The sequence below is a fragment of the Neoarius graeffei genome, chromosome 9, assembly GCF_027579695.1.
Source record: "Neoarius graeffei isolate fNeoGra1 chromosome 9, fNeoGra1.pri, whole genome shotgun sequence".
Classification (NCBI taxonomy): Eukaryota; Metazoa; Chordata; class Actinopteri; order Siluriformes; family Ariidae; genus Neoarius; species Neoarius graeffei.
Genome location: NC_083577.1, coordinates 55,839,753 through 55,858,311, shown reverse-complemented (window position 1 = coordinate 55,858,311; position 18,559 = coordinate 55,839,753). Strand labels below are relative to the sequence as shown.

The 18,559-nt window shown below is 44.9% G+C and overlaps 1 protein-coding gene across 3 annotated transcripts in view; it reads right to left on the bottom strand.

The window, feature by feature from the left end:
• Window positions 1–12,132: 12,132 nt before the first annotated feature.
• LOC132891832 (NXPE family member 3-like) overlaps window positions 12,133–18,559 on the bottom strand; it is a 37,449-nt gene continuing 31,022 nt past the window's right edge. For all 3 annotated transcript variants that reach the window (XM_060929857.1, XM_060929855.1, XM_060929856.1), the window contains one exon: window positions 12,133–13,037. In XM_060929857.1, coding sequence (XP_060785840.1) covers window positions 12,475–13,037 — 563 coding nt within the window. In that variant the 3' untranslated portion in view covers window positions 12,133–12,474. The remainder of the gene's footprint in view (window positions 13,038–18,559) is intronic.

Genomic DNA, 18,559 nt, shown 5'->3' with positions numbered 1-18,559 from the left:
TCTCTCCCCTTTATTTTACAGACTGACGCATTGGACAGAGGGCTGGGGGTCATTTTGTCCCAGAAGGTGGAGGGCGAGGAGCGCCCCGCGCTGTACATCAGCCGTAAACTCTTGATGCGTGAAAGCAGGTACAGCACCATTGAAAAAGCGTGCCTTGCCATCAAGTGGGCGGTCCTTGCCCTCCGATACTACCTGCTGGGGCGCCCTTTCACCCTCTGTTCAGACCACACGCCCCTCCAGATCAAAAAGGTACAAAGTCCAAAGAAAGCAAAAAATATCAAAAAACACAAGGGCACAGGCAAGATACGTGAGACAGAGGAAACTAGTACAAGACAGCATAGCATAAAGACTCCGTGACAAGGAAACAAACAGAGGGGTATTTATACACAAAACAATTAAGGAACAGGGCGGGGCAGGAAACAGGCAATCAAGACAAACACAAAACACAGTGGCGGCCTCTAGAGGCCAAAACAAACATGACAAGATAAACATAACAGCGGCCTCTAGAGGCCAAAACAGTCCCAGTCCTAACAGGACCCCCCCCTCTAGGAGCGTCTCCTGACCTTCCCAGGGCGATCCGGATGGGCCGAATGGAAGTCCCAACAAAGTCCTTTATCTAAAATGTCCCGGGCAGGGACCCAACAGCGTTCCTCAGGGCCATAGCCCTCCCAGTCTACCAGATATTGAAGCCCGCCGCAGACCCGGCGGGAGTCAAGCAGGCGATGCACAGTGAACACAGTCTGACCCTGGAAGATGCGGGGGGGGGATTCCTAGGGGCAGGGGCATACGTGGATGTCAGTACGGGCCGCAACAGGGAAACATGGAATGTGGGGTTGAGCCTCAGAGTCCGGGGCAACTGGAGCCGGTAGGCGACAGGGTTCACCCTGCGCACCACCTTGAAGGGGCCAATGTAGCGAGGAGCAAGCTTGCGGTTCTCCACCCGCAGCGGAAGGTCCTTGGTGGACAGCCAAACCCGCTGCCCAGGGCGGAAAGCGTGGGCAGGTCTTCTATGGCGGTTGGCCTGAGTCTGGTTGGTTCTGGAGGTCTGGATGAGGGTCCTCCTGACCTTGCTCCAGGTCTTGCGACACCGTCTCACATATTGGTTGACCGAGGGCACCCCCACATCCTCCTCCTGGTCTGGGAACAGAGGTGGCTGGAACCCGAATTGGCACTGGAACGGCGACAGCTTGGTAGCCGATGACTGCAGGGTGTTGTGGGCGTACTCTGCCCATGGCAGCCAGGTGCTCCACAAAGTCAGGTTATCCATAGCCAGGCCTCGCAGGGTGGTTTCCAGGTCCTGGTTGAGCCTCTCCGTCTGGCCATTGGACTGTGGGTGGAACCCAGAGGAGAGGCTGGCAGTGGCTCCGATGAGCTTGCAAAACCCGTGCCACACTCGGGAGAACTGGGGCCCCCCGTCTGAGACGATATCCTGAGGGAGACCAAAGACTCGGAAGACGTGATTAAACATTAGTTTAGCAGTTTCAAGGGCAGAAGGGAGCTTGCACAGTGGTATGAAGCGGCAGGCCTTGGAGAATCTGTCCACTATGACCAAAATGACAGTGTTACCTTGTGACTCCGGGAGACCCGTGATGAAGTCGACTGCCACGTGGGACCAGGGACGCTGGGGAATGGTCAGAGGATGCAGGAGGCCCTGCGGATGCTGTCGTGGGTTCTTGCTTCTGGTGCACACCTCGCAGGAAAGGACGAATGACCTCACTTCCTTCTCCATGCTTGGCCACCAGAAGCATCTTCTCAGGAAGTTCAGGGTCCTTCGAGCTCCCGGGTGGGCGGTGAGAGGGGACGAGTGACCCCACTGGAGAACCTTGGCCCGGGCTTGATGTGGGACGTACAAGAGGCCCGGTGGCCCTGTCCCAGGACCGGGGTCCTGGCGTTGGGCTCGTCGGACGGTCTCCTCAATACCCCAGCGGACAGGGGCCACAATCCGGGACACAGGGATAATAGGCCCAACTTCGCTCTCCCTGTTGGTGGGAGCGAACAGCCTGGACAGCGCGTCAGGTTTGGTGTTTTTGGAGCCGGGGCGGTATGATAGGGTAAAGTCGAACCGACTGAAAAACAAGGCCCACCTAGCCTGTCGTGGATTGAGTCTCTTTGCTTGCTGAAGGTACTCCAGGTTCTTGTGGTCCGTCCAGACCAAAAATGGATGTTGCGCTCCCTCCAGCCAGTGCCTCCACTCCTCAAGGGCCAGTTTAACTGCTAGCAGTTCTCGATCCCCCACGTCATACCGGGACTCCGCAGAACTCAGGTGGTGGGAGAAGTATGCGCAGGGGTGCAACCTTCCTTCCAAGCGTTGAGAGAGGACCGCGCCAACGCCGCTGTCCGAGGCGTCCACCTCGACGATGAAGGGTTGCGAAGGGTCCGGGAGGACCAGAATGGGTGCCGTGCAGAAGCGGTGCTTGAGGTCTTTGAACGCCTTTTCCGCCTGAGGAGACCAGACATACGATCCACATGTCCCTTTGGTGAGGTCCGATATGGGCGCTGCTACAGAACTGAAGTTCCTGATAAACTTGTGGTAGAAATTAGCAAATCCTAAGAACCACTGAACCTCTTTGACGGACTTGGGGGTGGGCCAGTCCCGGACGGCCAGGGTCTTGGCTGGATTCATCTGGAGTTGGCCCGTCCGTACAATAAAACCCAGAAAGGAAACCTCGGGAACATGAAATTCGCATTTCTGGGCCTTAGCGAACAGATTGTTCTGTAGCAGCCTCTGGAGAACCTGGTGGACATAGTGGCGGTGCTCCTGCATCGTCTTGGAAAAGATTAGGATGTCGTCGCGGTAGACAAAAACGTACTGGGTAATCATGTCCCTCAAGACGTCGTTGATTAGGGCCTGAAAAGCAGCTGGTGCGTTGGTGAGTCCGAAGGGCATCACCTGGTACTCGTAGTGCCCAGACGGGGTATTAAAGGCAGTCTTCCACTCGTCGCCCTGTTGGATACGGATGAGGTGGTATGCGTTCCGTAAGTCCAATTTGGTGAAGACAGTGGCGCCTTGGAGCAGATCGAATGCTGTGGACATCAGCGGAAGGGGATAGCGGTTGCGTACAGTGATCTTGTTCAGACCCCTGTAATCAATACACGGCCGGAGCCCCCCCATCCTTCTTGCCGACAAAGAAGAAGCCAGCACCAGCGGGTGAGGTGGATGGTCAAATGAACCCAGAAGCCAAGGCGTCCTTGATGTACTCCTCCATGGCCTTGCGTTCTGGCTGAGAAAGGGAAAACAGTCTGCCACGAGGAGGGGTAGTCCCAGGGAGCAAGTCGATGGCACAGTCGTAGGCACGGTGTGGAGGAAGAACGGCGGCCCTGCTCTTGCTGAAAACTTCCTTGAGATCCCAGTACTCTGTGGGAACTTGAGATAACTTGGTGAGATCAGGAGGCTCGGCAGGAGACACAGGAGAGCTAGAGAGCAGACAAGAGGCATGGCACGCAGGGCCCCATTCCACAACCTGGCTTGTTACCCAGTCTATGCGAGGGTTGTGGCGGGTAAGCCAAGGAAGGCCTAGAATCACTGGGAACTCTGGTGAAGGAATCAGGTGCAGGGATATTTCTTCCTTGTGACCTTGAGACTGGAGGAAGACTGGAGAAGTTACTTGGGTGACTCTTCCGTCACCTAAGGCTTGGCCATCCAGGGCAGACACAGACAGTGGGACTTCAAGAGGTGCAGTCGGGACATTGATACTTTGGGCGAAGTGAACATCCATAAAGTTTCCAGCCGCCCCGGAGTCTAACAAGGCCTGACAAGAGTGGACGGACTCACCCCAGGAGATGGAGACCGGGATGTAGACTCCTTGGCCAGGGAGTTCAGGAGAGAGGGTAGGCCCCGTCACAACCCTCCCTCGGCTGGACGGGGCGGTCCTTTTCCCGAGAGCTCGGGACATGATGCTCGGAAATGGCCAGGCTTGCCACAGTAGATGCAGCACTTGTCCCTCCTTCTGCGCTCCCTCTCAGCTGCGGAGAGACAAGTACGGCCAACTTGCATGGGCTCTGGACAGTCACTGGAGGAGGTAGACGGGCTCCAGGTCGAGGCAGTGAGGCCGGGGAAGCTCAGGACTCGGCGTTGCTCTCCAATCCTGTTGTCAAGACGAGTAGAATGTGAGATCAGAGTTTCGAGGTCACTTGGGCATCCGATAGAGGCCAGGCCGTCTTTGATAGGGTCAGACAAACCATGGTGAAAGGCTGCTTCGTTCCATCCGCTGACAGCTGCGAGCGTCCGGAACGCGATGGCATAGTCCGCGATGCTTCCTTCTTGCCGGATGGACATGAGCTTCCTGGCTGCGTCTTTACTGGTGTCTGCCTGATCGAAGACACGAAGCATCTCCTCCATAAACAACTTGAAATCAGAGCACTCAGGTCCCTGTCTCTGCCAAATGGCCGTTGCCCAAGCTCGTGCCTTACCAGCTTAACAAGGTTATCACAAAGGCAGTCTTGCGGCGATCCGTAGTGTAGGTGGTAAGCTGAAGCTCAAAGGTGAGTTGGCACTGGGTAAGGAACTCCCGGCACTCACCGTCATACCTCTGTGGTGCAGGAAGGCTGGGTTCACGAGGTGAAGGAGACAGCATGGCAGGAGGCACTGGAGCGGGTGCAGATGGTGGAGCAGGAGCCGGATCACGATGAGGAGATGCGGGCAGAGGAGTCAGCTGTGCCAGGGTTTTCCCAATTTGCTGAAGCAGTACCTCGTGGCGAGCAAGTGTTCGTCCATGGTAGCTCTGAAGTGTGTTAAAGAAGCCATAATTCCCTGAAGGTTAGCCGGGTAGACCGTTGAAGACGTCTCTGCTGAGTCGGTCATGACGGAGTCTTTCTGTTAGGGTTTTGCTGGGATTCGAACCCGGGTCGCTGGTGTGATAATCTAGCAAACCCCCACTAGGCCACCAGGGGGATGACTCAAGTGCAGAGGTGTGAGGCGAAAGTAGAGTATCAAAAAACAGTTTATTTACACTATATACAGTCCAACGGAAAAAACAAAAAGAAAATCCAAAAGCTCAGAAGATAAACCAAAATAAAAATATCCAAAGGTTAAATGTCCAAAAAACAAAGGAAAGGCAAAATGCTGAATGCTCAGAAGATCAAAAAGGTACAAAGTCCAAAGAAAGCAAAAAATATCAAAAAACACAAGGGCACAGGCAAGATACGTGAGACAGAGGAAACTAGCACAAGACAGCATAGCATAAAGACTCCGTGACAAGGGAACAAACAGAGGGGTATTTATACACAAAACAATTAAGGAACAGGGTGGGGCAGGAAACAGGCAATCAAGACAAACACAAAACACAGTGGCGGCCTCTAGAGGCCAAAACAAACATGACAAGATAAACACAACAGCGGCCTCTAGAGGCCAAAACAGTCCCAGTCCTAACACCCCCCCTCCTGACCACAGCGTGTGTGTTGCATGTGTGACTGAATGAATGAAGCTGAAAAGCTAAAATAAGGAAAATAAAAAGCGTGTATGTGAACATCAAATCTCGCCTGCCGTGCTTTTGTGCTCCACCCACATCAGGAACTGTTATGTTTTTGCTAATCAAATTCACTGATATTTCATGATATCCTTGTCAAAACCTACTTTGCTTTTTACTCTTTCATTTGACATTCGCCATTTTGTATCTAAACGTGCATTTGAGAAGTCATGTGATGTTTCGATAACAGTGATCACTTTCACTGGTGTCCACCATTATCGACACCCTGTGGAATTATGTGACATTTACAACTGTTATGGATCGATCTTGTGTAACATTGTTGAAGTAGATGAAGTACTTTAAAAAAAAAATAAAAGTACATAAGCACTGACATTTATATAAAAAATATTTTGTACTAAATATAATCCATCCATTATCTGTAGCCGCTTATCCTGTTCTACAGGGTCGCAGGCTAGCTAGAGCCTATCCCAGCTAACTATGGGCGAGAGGCGGGATACACCCTGGACAAGTCACCAGGTTATTACTAAATATAAGTCTATGTAAAACAAATTTTAAATAAAAACTATGTTTTGTTTATAAATAAATAAAGGTCAATTCCAGGTGGCGGGATTTCGAAAGTATTTTGAACGTACGATCAGAGTGATCGGTAAGTGAGTCTTAGTCTGTATATTAGTTCTTGCATTTTATCACAATGTTGTTGAATTTTCCTATCTGAAGGTGTGCAGTAGTTTTCTATAACAGCACAGCTCTGACAGGTGCTCCAGCAGTCATTCATGCGCTCTTTCACAGGGAACTGTATGGTGGACGCACCACATATTTAAGCCTGTTAATAAAGGATTTCTATAAGTAGACTTTTATTTAAAATTTTTTGAAGGAATATTTGGTGCCAGTGATTTATGCCGGGAGATAAATTTTCCACCATGGGAAAGTATTCAGATGCGAGGACATTGTGCTTTGTGGTTTCCTGGTAAAAAAAAAAAAAAAAGCTGTGTGGGGTTTGTTTGTTCTTATTTTTTCCTTCATTTAGTCTGTATTTTTTTCCTTAGTGACTGACTTATCAAAGTGGACTTAATACAGGTTTATACCTGCCAAATTTTAAACATTTGTAGATATTTGATGTAGATGAGGTTTTGTGGCCAAATCCTCATGACTGACTAGATGATGCACAAGTTTTTATTTATTTATTTATTTAAATTTCTTCATTTTTGTTTGTTTTTGTATATGTAAACTTTACACACAGTACCAGTACTTTTCCCCTGTTTTTGCAATATGCTTTTGGAATGCAAGCAGCTTTTGAGAAATGCTTGTTTTGTGGCTTATGTCATTTTATAAGGTAATTAGATGAAATGTATATAAATTGCTTATTCAGTGGCTGTTTTTGTGGTCTTTGTATTTTGATGAGTGCTTTGTGTTTTGAAGTACCGTGTCTAACTTGATGGTTGATGTGTGTACATATGCTTGGTGTGCATGATTCTGACTTGGCGTTTGTAGTTATTTATGGTTTGTGGCTATAAAAATGTTGTTTTTAAACAAGCAAGTAGTTTTTTTTTTTTTTAATTTACTTAGAAACAACAAGTGCTCAGCCTAATTGGGAGCATTAGTAAAAGCCTACTGTGGGAAGCTCCCTCATGAAGCTGGCTAAGAAGATATCAAGAGTGTGCATTGTCAGGAATACTGAATTTAAAATATAAAATGCATTTGCTTTACACCTCTTGGTCACTGCATAATTCCATATGTTATTTAATAGTGTCAGTGTCTTAAATATTATTATAAAATAGTATAACATACTCTGTTTAAACTGCTAACTTGTGTAATTGTTTTAAATGAAAATTTTCCCATAACACATTCAGGGACAGTATTAGATACGACCACAGAGACAGTTGAGTCTAGAAATACTGTATAAATGCATTTTCCATTGCGCATCTGTGTATATGTATGTATGTATGTATGTATGTATGTGTATATATATATATGAGTGATTCCACGCTTATGGGTACTGAAATGGGGACATGAACTTATTCACCTAAAACCATTTCTTTTTTTACCATCAGGTCACAAAACATGTAATCTTTAATGAATGATATGTTAAAAGATAACTTTAATTTTCTGAGATGTAATAAAAACATATTTATATGCCAAAGTCAACCCTATGAGTTCCAAAATGATGTCTGTTACATTACTTCTGTTACGATTGTCCATCTCGCGTCTGTTACAAATTAATTACAATCTAGCTATATACCATGTTAATCTTATTGTAAGAATGTGTATGTTTATTCTACTACACATGTTTATTAATTATATTTGCTAAAACATCACCTTCCTATGTTTCAAAAAGTAATTCTACATTGTTAAAATTGAGAATATATATGTCCACAACACTTCTGTTACGTTCTGACTTTGGCATATAAATATGTTTTTATTACATCTCAGAAAATTAAAGTTATCTTTTAACATATCATTCATTAAAGATTACATGTTTTGTGACCTGATGGTAAAAAAAGAAATGGTTTTAGGTGAATTTTTAAAAATAAGTTCATGTCCCCATTTCAGTACCCATAAGCATGGAATCACTCATATAATTAGTGTGTGTGTGTGTTATTCCATGAACTCGAGTTGTACATGAGCTGACAGCCGATAAGGCACGTATCGGCTGTAAGACATGTACGATGAGATTGAGTGGAATAACTGTTTTATTCTATCCACGTTCACTGGATTTTGAGAAACGGAGCATTTTTTTTTCAAATTTGATGAATAAAAACTTTATATAAAACAGCCGACAAAATAATTTCTACTTAGAATGTAAACAAACCAGCGAAATGACCATAGCAATTTGTGAAAAATGCTACAATAATAATTCTTGAAAAATAAGATTTTCTTGCCATCAAATACATGCATATATAAAATGTATGTATGTATTTGATGGCAAGAAAGTATCTTTTTTATTTTTCAAGAATTATTAGTGTGTGTATATATATATATATATGGTTTGGCGGTTGGCAAACCAACTTAAAGGTGGAACAGGGCTGGAGTGTGGAACAGGAGATATGGGGGACCCCAAAACTATATTCTTTTAGCTATTTCTGTTTCTTTTAAACACTTAATTATTTTTGAGGGTTTTTTTTCCAAGTAGAGTTTTTATTTTGTCCTCGGTTGGTTGAGCAACATGCTCCACAATTTTATTTTTTTCTACTCACTGTATATGAGCTGATATCCTAGCAGTGGAGTAGTCAATCAGAGCACGCAATTGCTCATATCCAGTGAATGTGGATAGAATAAATTTTGTGATATATAAATTAGTGTGTGTGTGTGTGTGTATGATATTACACAGTTGCATAATCAAATTCAAAATGAGCATATATTTTTTAAAAAAATTTTCAGTTTCAACATGTCTTTATAGAATTTTTAATGAAATAAAGGGTTTCCATGATTTGCAAATCTTCATGTTCTGTTTTTTACTTATGTTTTACACAGGGTCCCAACTTTTTTTGGAATCGGGGTTGTACAACCCCGATTCCAAAAAAGATGGGACAAAGTACAAATTGTAAATAAAAACGGAATGCAATGATGTGGAAGTTTCAAAATTCCATATTTTATTCAGAATAGAACATAGATGACATATCAAATGTTTAAACTGAGAAAATGTATCGTTTAAAGAGAAAAATTAGGTGATTTTAAATTTCATGACAAAAACACATCTCAAAAAAGTTGGGACAAGGTCATGTTTACCACTGTGAGACATCCCCTTTTCTCTTTACAACAGTCTGTAAACGTCTGGGGACTGAGGAGACAAGTTGCTCAAGTTTAGGGATAGGAATCTTAACCCATTCTTGTCTAATGTAGGATTCTAGTTGCTCAACTGTCTTAGGTCTTTTTTGTCGTATCTTCCGTTTTATGATGTGCCAAATGTTTTCTATGGGTGAAAAGATCTGGACTGCAGGCTGGCCAGTTCAGTACCCGGACCCTTCTTCTATGCAGCCATGATGCTGTAATTTATGCAGTATGTGGTTTGGCATTGTCATGTTGGAAAATGCAAGGTCTTCCCTGAAAGAGACGCCGTCTGGATGGGAGCATATGTTGCTCTAGAACCTGGATATACCTTTCAGCATTGATGGTCTCTTTCCAGATGTGTAAGTTGCCCATGTCACACGCACTAATGCAACCCCATACCATCAGACATGCAGGCTTCTGAACTGAGCGCTGATAACAACTCTGGTCGTCCTTCTCCTTTTTAGTCCGAATGACACGGCGTCCCTGATTTCCATAAAGAACTTCAAATTAGAGCCCTGCACTCCCACGGGAGTCCTGCGGGACCCGACGCAAAGCAGTGCGGCGCGGGACAAATTTTGAAAGCTCGGTGCGGGCAGGAGGGGGAGCGCATAATGCGGGAGCGGGCGGGAGAGGTAAGCTGCAGTCCCGCTAACTAAAAACGTGTTTAAAATTAATAATTTATAAATTTTATTTATGTCTATCATATATAATTTGTGCTGGATATTTTATTTGGCATTAATAAAAACATTTTAAGATGCCTAAATTTGCAGATGTGGTTGTGGCAGCAGGGGCGTGGCTAAGCAGCAGTCTGTGAATGGAGGGCGGGGTCGGGGAAGGTACTGTAAGTGGCTAGGTCATTACACCTGATGTCAATTTGTGTGTGTGTGTTTGTTTGTTGCAGGGATGGAGTATAAAGGGAGGGGGAGAGGAGAGAAGAGGTATTCGCTCCCCGACCACAACACGTGTGTGTGTGTGTGTGTGTGTGTGTGTGTGTGTGAGAGAGAGAGTGAACGAAAGAAAGCTGAAAAGCTCAATAAAGTGAGTGGTGTGCGTCCCGGGTTTCAGCACCACTGTAGTAATCCCCGATGTGGGTGGAGCACAGAAGCACGGCAGGCGAGAGTTCGTGTTCACACCCACTCACGTTATTGAGCTTTTCAGCTTTCTTTCTTTCACTCGTTCACTCACACACACACACGTGTTGTGGTCAGGGAGCGAATCCCTCTTCTCTCCTCTCCCCCTCCTTTTATACTCCATCCCTGCAACAAACAAACAAACACACACATAAATTGACATCAGGTGTAATGACCTAGCCACTTACCTTCCCCGACTCCATTCACAGACTGCTGCTTGGCCACGCCCCCGCTGCCACAGTGGTCTAATCTCGCGTACGTTTCCGATTCCTTTCCGCTCTTCCGTGTTTGAGATCTCCAATCATGGCAGAAGAGCAGAGCTCCTCTAGTGAAGCTCACAATGGGTATCTCTGTAAAGCCTCAGCTGCGCATGCCGCCTGGCAACGCGCACCCTCGCTACGTGTGCTAGGTGAAGGGTCGGTCAGTGGAGAGCTCAGCTAAGCTCAGCATGTTTAATTCCCCAAGCCAATGACAAGAACTTTCGTGAGAAATAACGCGAACATCTGCATCATGCGGGATTTGCGGGCGGGAGCGGGACAAAATATGGCAGGCACGGGCGGGAGCGGGACTGAAAATCATAATTCTTTGCGGGAGCGGGCCAGAAAATCATAATTCTTTGAGGGAGCGGGCGGGAGCGGTACTGCACAATGCGGGAGCGGGCCGGAGCGGGACTGAAAATTCTGTCCTGCACAGACCTCTACTTCAAATTTTGATTCGTCTGACCACAGAACAGTTTTCCACTTTGCCACAGTCCATTTTAAATGAGCCTTGGCCCAGAGAAGACGTCTGCGCTTCTGGATCGTGTTTAGATACGGCTTCTTCTTTGAACTATAGAGTTTTAGCTGGCAATGGCGGATGGCACGGTGAATTGTGTTCACAGATAATGTTCTCTGGAAATATTCCTGAGCCCATTTTGTGATTTCCAATACAGAAGCATGCCTGTATGTGATGCAGTGCCGTCTAAGGGCTCGAAGATCACGGGCACCCAGTATGGTTTTCCGGCCTTGACCCTTACGCACAGGGATTCTTCCAGATTCTCTGAATCTTTTGATATTATGCACTGTAGATGATATGTTCAAACTCTTTGCAATTTTACACTGTTGAACTCCTTTCTGATATTGCTCCACTATTTGTTGGCGCAGAATTGGGGGATTGGTGATCCTCTTCCCATCTTTACTTCTGAGAGCCGCTGCCACTCCAAGATGCTCTTTTTATACCCAGTCATGTTAAATGACCTATTGCCAATTGACCTAATGAGTTGCAATTTGGTCCTCCAGCTGTTCCTTTTTTGTACCTTTAACTTTTCCAGCCTCTTATTGCCCCTGTCCCAACTTTGAGATGTGTTGTCATGAAATTTCAAAATGTCTCACTTTCGACATTTGATATGTTGTCTATGTTCTATTGTGAATACAATATCAGTTTTTGAGATTTGTAAATTATTGCATTCCGTTTTTATTTACAATTTGTACTTTGTCCCAACTTTTTTGGAATCGGGGTTGTATATAAAAAGGGCTTGAGTCTGTTTGCTGCTTGTATGCAATCCCTGACTGTGGCATAATTATGTGAAATTTTATATTTAGAAGTATTTCCACAGGCAGGCTTGTGAATCTTATACCTATACCCCATGAGCTGAAAATCTCACCTTGTGTTTAACACAGAATGGCACTGTAACTGTCTCAGAGTGAGTGTTGTGTGCGCGCACACTGTGCTTGTGTGTGTGTGTGTGTGTGTACACACAAGTGTGTTGGAGTGTTGCAATAAAAATTAGAAGGAGAGCACAGACCTCTGCCAAGGCTAAATGTCGCAACTTTAGTGAATGTGAAATTAAATTTATTGAGCCACTTTATGAGTTGGATCCACTCAAATTTAATGGGTTCTTCCTTAGCCCATGCTCCACCTTTCATGAAAATAGGACTGGTAGTTTTTGCATAATCCTGTTTACAGACAAACAAACCGAAAGCATAATCTTCTTGGCGGAGGTAATTAAATTGTGGCAACCGGCACATTAATAGGAAACCCTACCTTTCAGAGCACCCTCACTGAAAAGTCAAGCAGCCCCATAGTACCAGCACTAGAAAATCTCTGGCACTGCCCGACTGTGGCAAATGCTTTAGAAACAGAGCTGTGCTTATTATATTTTAGACCTTTTGTTAACTCCTCTTTTTTGTCCCAACTGGACAAATGTGGGAGAGGATCAAGTCTATCATATTTTTGATGATGGTGGGAGGTGGATGTAGAAGATGGGGTTGGTGATGGGCCAGTGTCATCTCCCAGGCATCCAGCAGCTGCACATTGAGTCCTCTGAACATGGCACGCAGAACAGCATCAATCTGCAGAGAGAACCAATCACTGTTGAACAGGCTGTTCTCTGGGTCAAGCTTTTGCAGATTGGCAGTGCGGATCACCACCAAGGTTCCTGGCTCACGGTTCAGCAGCCGCACCACGGCCCTGCGGATGTGCCGTAGGCGCCGTATGTATACTTCAATAGGGAAAGTGCTGAAGTGAGACCATACGCTCATGAGAACCACTGTGTCCGGCCCACCCTTGATCCTGTCCAGCTCATTTGCTACGTAGCGCAATTCAGAAGAAAGTACTGAGGTGAAGCGGATGGGCGGCCCATGGCAGCGGTAGCTCACCAGAATGTTGTTTCTGCTGTCCACAGCCATAAATGGCCCCACATTTTTAGGGCTGTGAAGGTTGAACTCCTTCAGTTCTGCAGGAAACAGGCATGGCAGAAGAAAAAAATAATAATAAAATGAAACAACGACCAAAGTACAGTGGCCCCAAAAAGTATTTGGACACTTAACCAAGTGACATTTATTTTAAAGAAAGCCACCCATTTCTCTCTCTCTCTCTCACACACACGCACGCGCGCACACACACAGATTGTTTTGTAATATACAAATAATATATATTCTGGTCAAAATTAAGACAAAAAAAGTATTTGGACACTTAGTAATGGCTTCATTACAGATCAGTTAGTGTTTTAGCATTTAGTTTGTCATCCTTCATTTCACAGAATAACTCCAACAGCTAAGCATAAAGTCAACCCATTTCTGTAACAGTTGTGGTGGAAGTTTCCTCTGGATTTTCAACTGCGACGTTTCTGTTTATCCACACTAGAACATGGACAAGCTACTCATAATTATGCCTGTATATTGTCTTTTCATTCATGTGTCCTTCATTTTTCAACTTTTTTAGACAATATATCTCCAACTGTAGAAGATGATTTTATTTTTATTTTTTGCAATACTCTGGTGAATAGAATTGCCTTCTTTGTGCAAACAGATGATGCTAGATTTTTTTTCTCAAAACTTACTTCCCTCTTTTTGGTCACTTCTGCAAATACTATTAACCAGCTGTTTAAACGGTAACCTTTGTTTTACTTACACACACACACACACACAGCTGTTCACGATTATTGTCGCTGTAGCAACTTGAGAGTGGGCAATGAAGAACTAGAGGACAGGTGCTGCAATTCCAGGTGCACTTTAATTTTACTTTAATTTTAATAGTCATTTTAGTGACTTTTACTATCATGTAGGCACACGATACACACAAATGCGCATGACCGGGTGACACAGCTCTCTCTCCCATTACTGGCCATAATTTTTGATGAGGCACACCAGTTAATCAAAAATCATTCCAGGTGACTACCTAGCCATGGGGGAAGCATGTACAGTTAGGTCCATATATATTTGGACACTGACACAAATTTTGTTTTTTTTACCTGTTTACTGAAACATATTCAAGTTATAGTTATATAATGGACATGGACATAAAGTCCAGACTTTCAGCTTTCATTTGAGGGTATCCACATTAAAATTGGATGAAGGGTTTAGGAGTTTCAGCTCCTTAACATGTGCCACCCTGTTTTTAAAGGGACCAAAAGTAATTGGACAATTGACTCAAAGGCTATTTCATGGGCAGGTGTGGGCAATTCCTTCGTTATGTCATTCTCAATTAAGCAGATAAAAGGCCTGGAGTTGATTTGAGGTGTGGTGCTTGCATTTGGAAGACTTTACTGTGAAGAAAACATGCGGTCAAAGGAGCTCTCCATGCAGGTGAAACAAGCCATCCGTAAGCTGCGAAAACAGAAAAAACCCATCCGAGAAATTGCTACAATATTAGGAGTGGCAAAATCTACAGTTTGGTACATCCTGAGAAAGAAAGAAAGAAAGAAAGAAAGAAAGAAAGAAAGCAAGCACTGGTGAACTCATCAATGCAAAAAGACCTGGATGCCCACAGAAGACAACAGTGGTGGATGATCGCAGAATAATTTCCATGGTGAAGAGAAACCCCTTCACAACAGCCAACCAAGTGAACAACACTCTCCAGGAGGTAGGCCTATCAATATCCAAATCTACCATAAAGAGAAGACTGCATGAAAGTAAATACAGAGGGTTCACTGCACGGTGCAAGCCACTCATAAGCCTCAAGAATAAAAAGGCTAGATTGGACTTTGCTAAAAAACATCTAAAAAAGCCAGCACAGTTCTGGAAGAACATCCTTTGGACAGATGAAACCAAGATCAACCTCTGCCAGAATGATGGAAAGAAAAAAGTATGGCGAAGGCGTGGTACAGCTCATGATCCAAAGCATACCACATCTGTAAAACACGGCAGAGGCAGTGTGATGGCTTGGGCATTGCATGGCTGCCAGTGGCACTGGGTCACTAGTGTTTATTGATGATGTGACACAGGACAGAAGCAGCCGGATGAATTCTGAGGTATTCAGAGACATACTGTGTGCTCAAATGCAGCCAAACTGATTGGTCGGCGTTTCATAATACAGATGGACAATGACCCAAAACATAAAGCCAAAGCAACCCAGGAGTTTATAAAAGCAAAGAAGTGGAATATTCTTGAATGGCCAAGTCAGTCACCTGATCTCAACCCAATTGAGCATGCATTTCACTTGTTAAAAGACTAAACTTCAGACAGAAAGGCCCACAAACAGACAGCAACTGAAAACCGCTGCAGTAAAGGCCTGGCAGAGCATTAAAAAGGAGGAAACACAGCATCTGGTGATGTCCATGAGTTCAAGACTTCAGGCAGTCATTGCCAACAAAGGGTTTTCAACCAGGTATTAGAAATGAACATTTTATTTACAATTATTTAATTTGTCCAATTACTTTTGAGCCCCTGAAATGAAGGGATTGTGTTTAAAAAATGCTTTAGTTCCTCACATTTTTATGCAATCATTTTGTTCAACCCACTGAATTAAAGCTGAAAGTCTGAACTTCAACTGCATCTGAATTGTTTTGTTCAAAATTCATTGTGGTAATGTACAGAACCAAAATTAGAAAAATACTGTCTTTGTCCAAATATTTATGGACAAAACTGTAGCATGACATGAAGCAGGTCTGCTTGCTTGGACTGCAAAAGACATGTCAATGCCTCTGCAGTGTGTTTTTGGCATATAATACAAAGCTTCCAATCAGTCTTGCCTGTGCAAGAAGTTGATGGTTCTTGACCATGAAGACTCACAAGTTTGGATTTCTTTGATGTTTTCTCATACAGTGAAAACTATTAATGCAGCAAAGGCTGAGGGGTAATCCTTTTACCACCTTTAACCACAGGAAACACATTCAAGTATGGGATACAACTAGGTTCAGGTGTAAAAATTGACCTACACCTAGCCCAATCGTTCATCTAGTGCCATTTAATTCCTGTGCGATCTGTACACCATCCGGGTAACTATGTTAAAGTAATATAAAGCCCTGTTGCCCTTGGCTCGGCTCGCCCGCACTGGCACATCCTGTGCGGCTATCTAACTACATCTGTTAGGGGTGGTGGAGGTGTGGTGAGATAAGGATCCAAAAGCAGAACACAGGCAGTAATCCAATAAATAAGGTGATTTAATCCAGGGGGAAAAAGGGCATGGCAAAAAGGTAAGCAAACAGGACAAAAACACAAATGGCAAAAATAGTCTGGGTAAAAAGAGACAAAAAAAAAAAACTTGACAAAACACGAGACAGATAAGGACAAAAACGCTAGAACAAAAAAACATGAACAAGGAAAAAGCGCTAGTGCAAAAAACCATGAACTAGAAAAATAAGCTAGAGAGAAAAACTATGAAACCACAATGAGGCACATAAACGGCTAGAGACGCAAAACGAGACATTCTGGCAAAGTCAGAGTCTGAGAACGGTGTATTTATAGGCAGTGGTGAAAACCAGGAAGTGAATACAGGCGAGATGGAATTCCCATCCCGGATTGGCGCTGGCATGAGAGATTCGTAATCTCCGGAGTGGATGTCTGGGGCCGAGCATGACAACATCTATATGCAAACTACAATATTAATTAGATGGGGGGGGCTAATATTAGATAGCATTTAGGAAACTAAAATACACTACGGGGCGGCACGGTGGTGTAGTGGTTAGCGCTGTCGCCTCACAGCAAGAAGGTCCTGGGTTCGAGCCCCGGGGCCGGCGAGGGCCTTTCTGTGTGGAGTTTGCATGTTCTCCCCGTGTCCGCGTGGGTTTCCTCCGGGTGCTCCGGTTTCCCCCACAGTCCAAAGACATGCAGGTTAGGTTAACTGGTGACTCGAAATTGACCGTAGGTGTGAATGTGAGTGTGAATGGTTGTCTGTGTCTATGTGTCAGCTCTGTGATGACCTGGCGACTTGTCCAGGGTGTACCCCGCCTTTCGCCCGTAGTCAGCTGGGATAGGCTCCAGCTTGCCTGCGACCCTGTAGAAGGATAAAGCGGCTAGAGATAATGAGATGAGATGAGAAAATACACTACTGCTAAACTATGACCAGAACCAGTACATTGAACTCATACCATCATTCTGTGCACACTGTATACTTTATATTTATTTATCTATTTCATACTTGACTTACCTGGATTAGTTTGCACTATGCACCTATTGCACCACTTTTTGTTTGTTTTGTGTTTACGCTTTTTATCTGTTTTTGTACTATGAGCGCCAGAGGTGGAAAAACTGGATTGACAAAGTAAAAGTCCTGCTTAGGTTTTCCTTCTGCCTGTGCTCTCAACACAGGTGATTTCACCAATTAGCTCATCAACCTGGCTTAGGGGATGTGGTAATTAGGATCAGCTGGTTCATTGAATTGGCTGGAGCAAAAATGTGGCAGGGTTTTTACTTTCTGCACCCGGGTTTTTCCACCTCTGATGAGCGCTAAGTGAAACCGGAGTCAAATTCCTCATGTGTGTCCACATACCTGGCAATAAAAGTGTTTCTGATCCTGATTACTGACTACAGAAAGCATGGCATTATAAAGCAGAGTGTATTTAGCTGACACTGAACCCCATGCGGGCGGCACGGTGGTGTAGTGGTTAGCGCTGTCGCCTCACAGCAAGAAGGTCCGGGTTCGAGCCCCGGGGCCGGCGAGGGCCTTTCTGTGCGGAGTTTGCATGTTCTCCCCGTGTCCGCGTGGGTTTCCTCCGGGTGCTCCGGTTTCCCCCACAGTCCAAAGACATGCAGGTTAGGTTAACTGGTGACTCTAAATTGACCGTAGGTGTGAATGTGAGTGTGAATGGTTGTCTGTGTCTATGTGTCAGCCCTGTGATGACCTGGCGACTTGTCCAGGGTGTACCCCGCCTTTCGCCCGTAGTCAGCTGGGATAGGCTCCAGCTTGCCTGCGACCCTGTAGAAGGATAAAGCGGCTAGAGATAATGTGATGTGATGTGTGTGTGTGTGAACCCCATGCTGAGTTTCACAGCAGTGGTACTGCCAGTGTGCCCTGGCTGTTTCGACATCCACATTTTATTGGAATTAACTAATTGAATGAAATGGTGTTCATATTGAATTGTGAGGTACATGGAAGCTTCCAAGCAATTCTAATGTTCCTATTTCAAATTCTGCATCTAGAAAAATGTAAAATTCTACACCGAGATCATCCATAGCTGACCAGTCCACCTCACAGCTGAAAACTGGTGGCCATCTTGAATTTTCCATGATGGGGGGTGAGCTGGGGGGTGGGGTGTATGCAAAAGGTAATTCATAATGGTATGGTAAATAAATTTAACAAATTGTGTCCTCAATATCAAATTATATCCATCTCTCTCACACACACACACACACACACACACACACACACACACACACACCAGTGGCGGCTGCTGGTTTTTAAAACAGGGGAAGCCCATTTTACGCATTCATCATAAAACCTGTAGGCCGGATATCAAAAGCATAGAAAGGTGTGCCCCATTAGCACAGTGAACTAGACAACCCTACCTAGTGGCAGAAAGTATTTTTGCTTGTACAT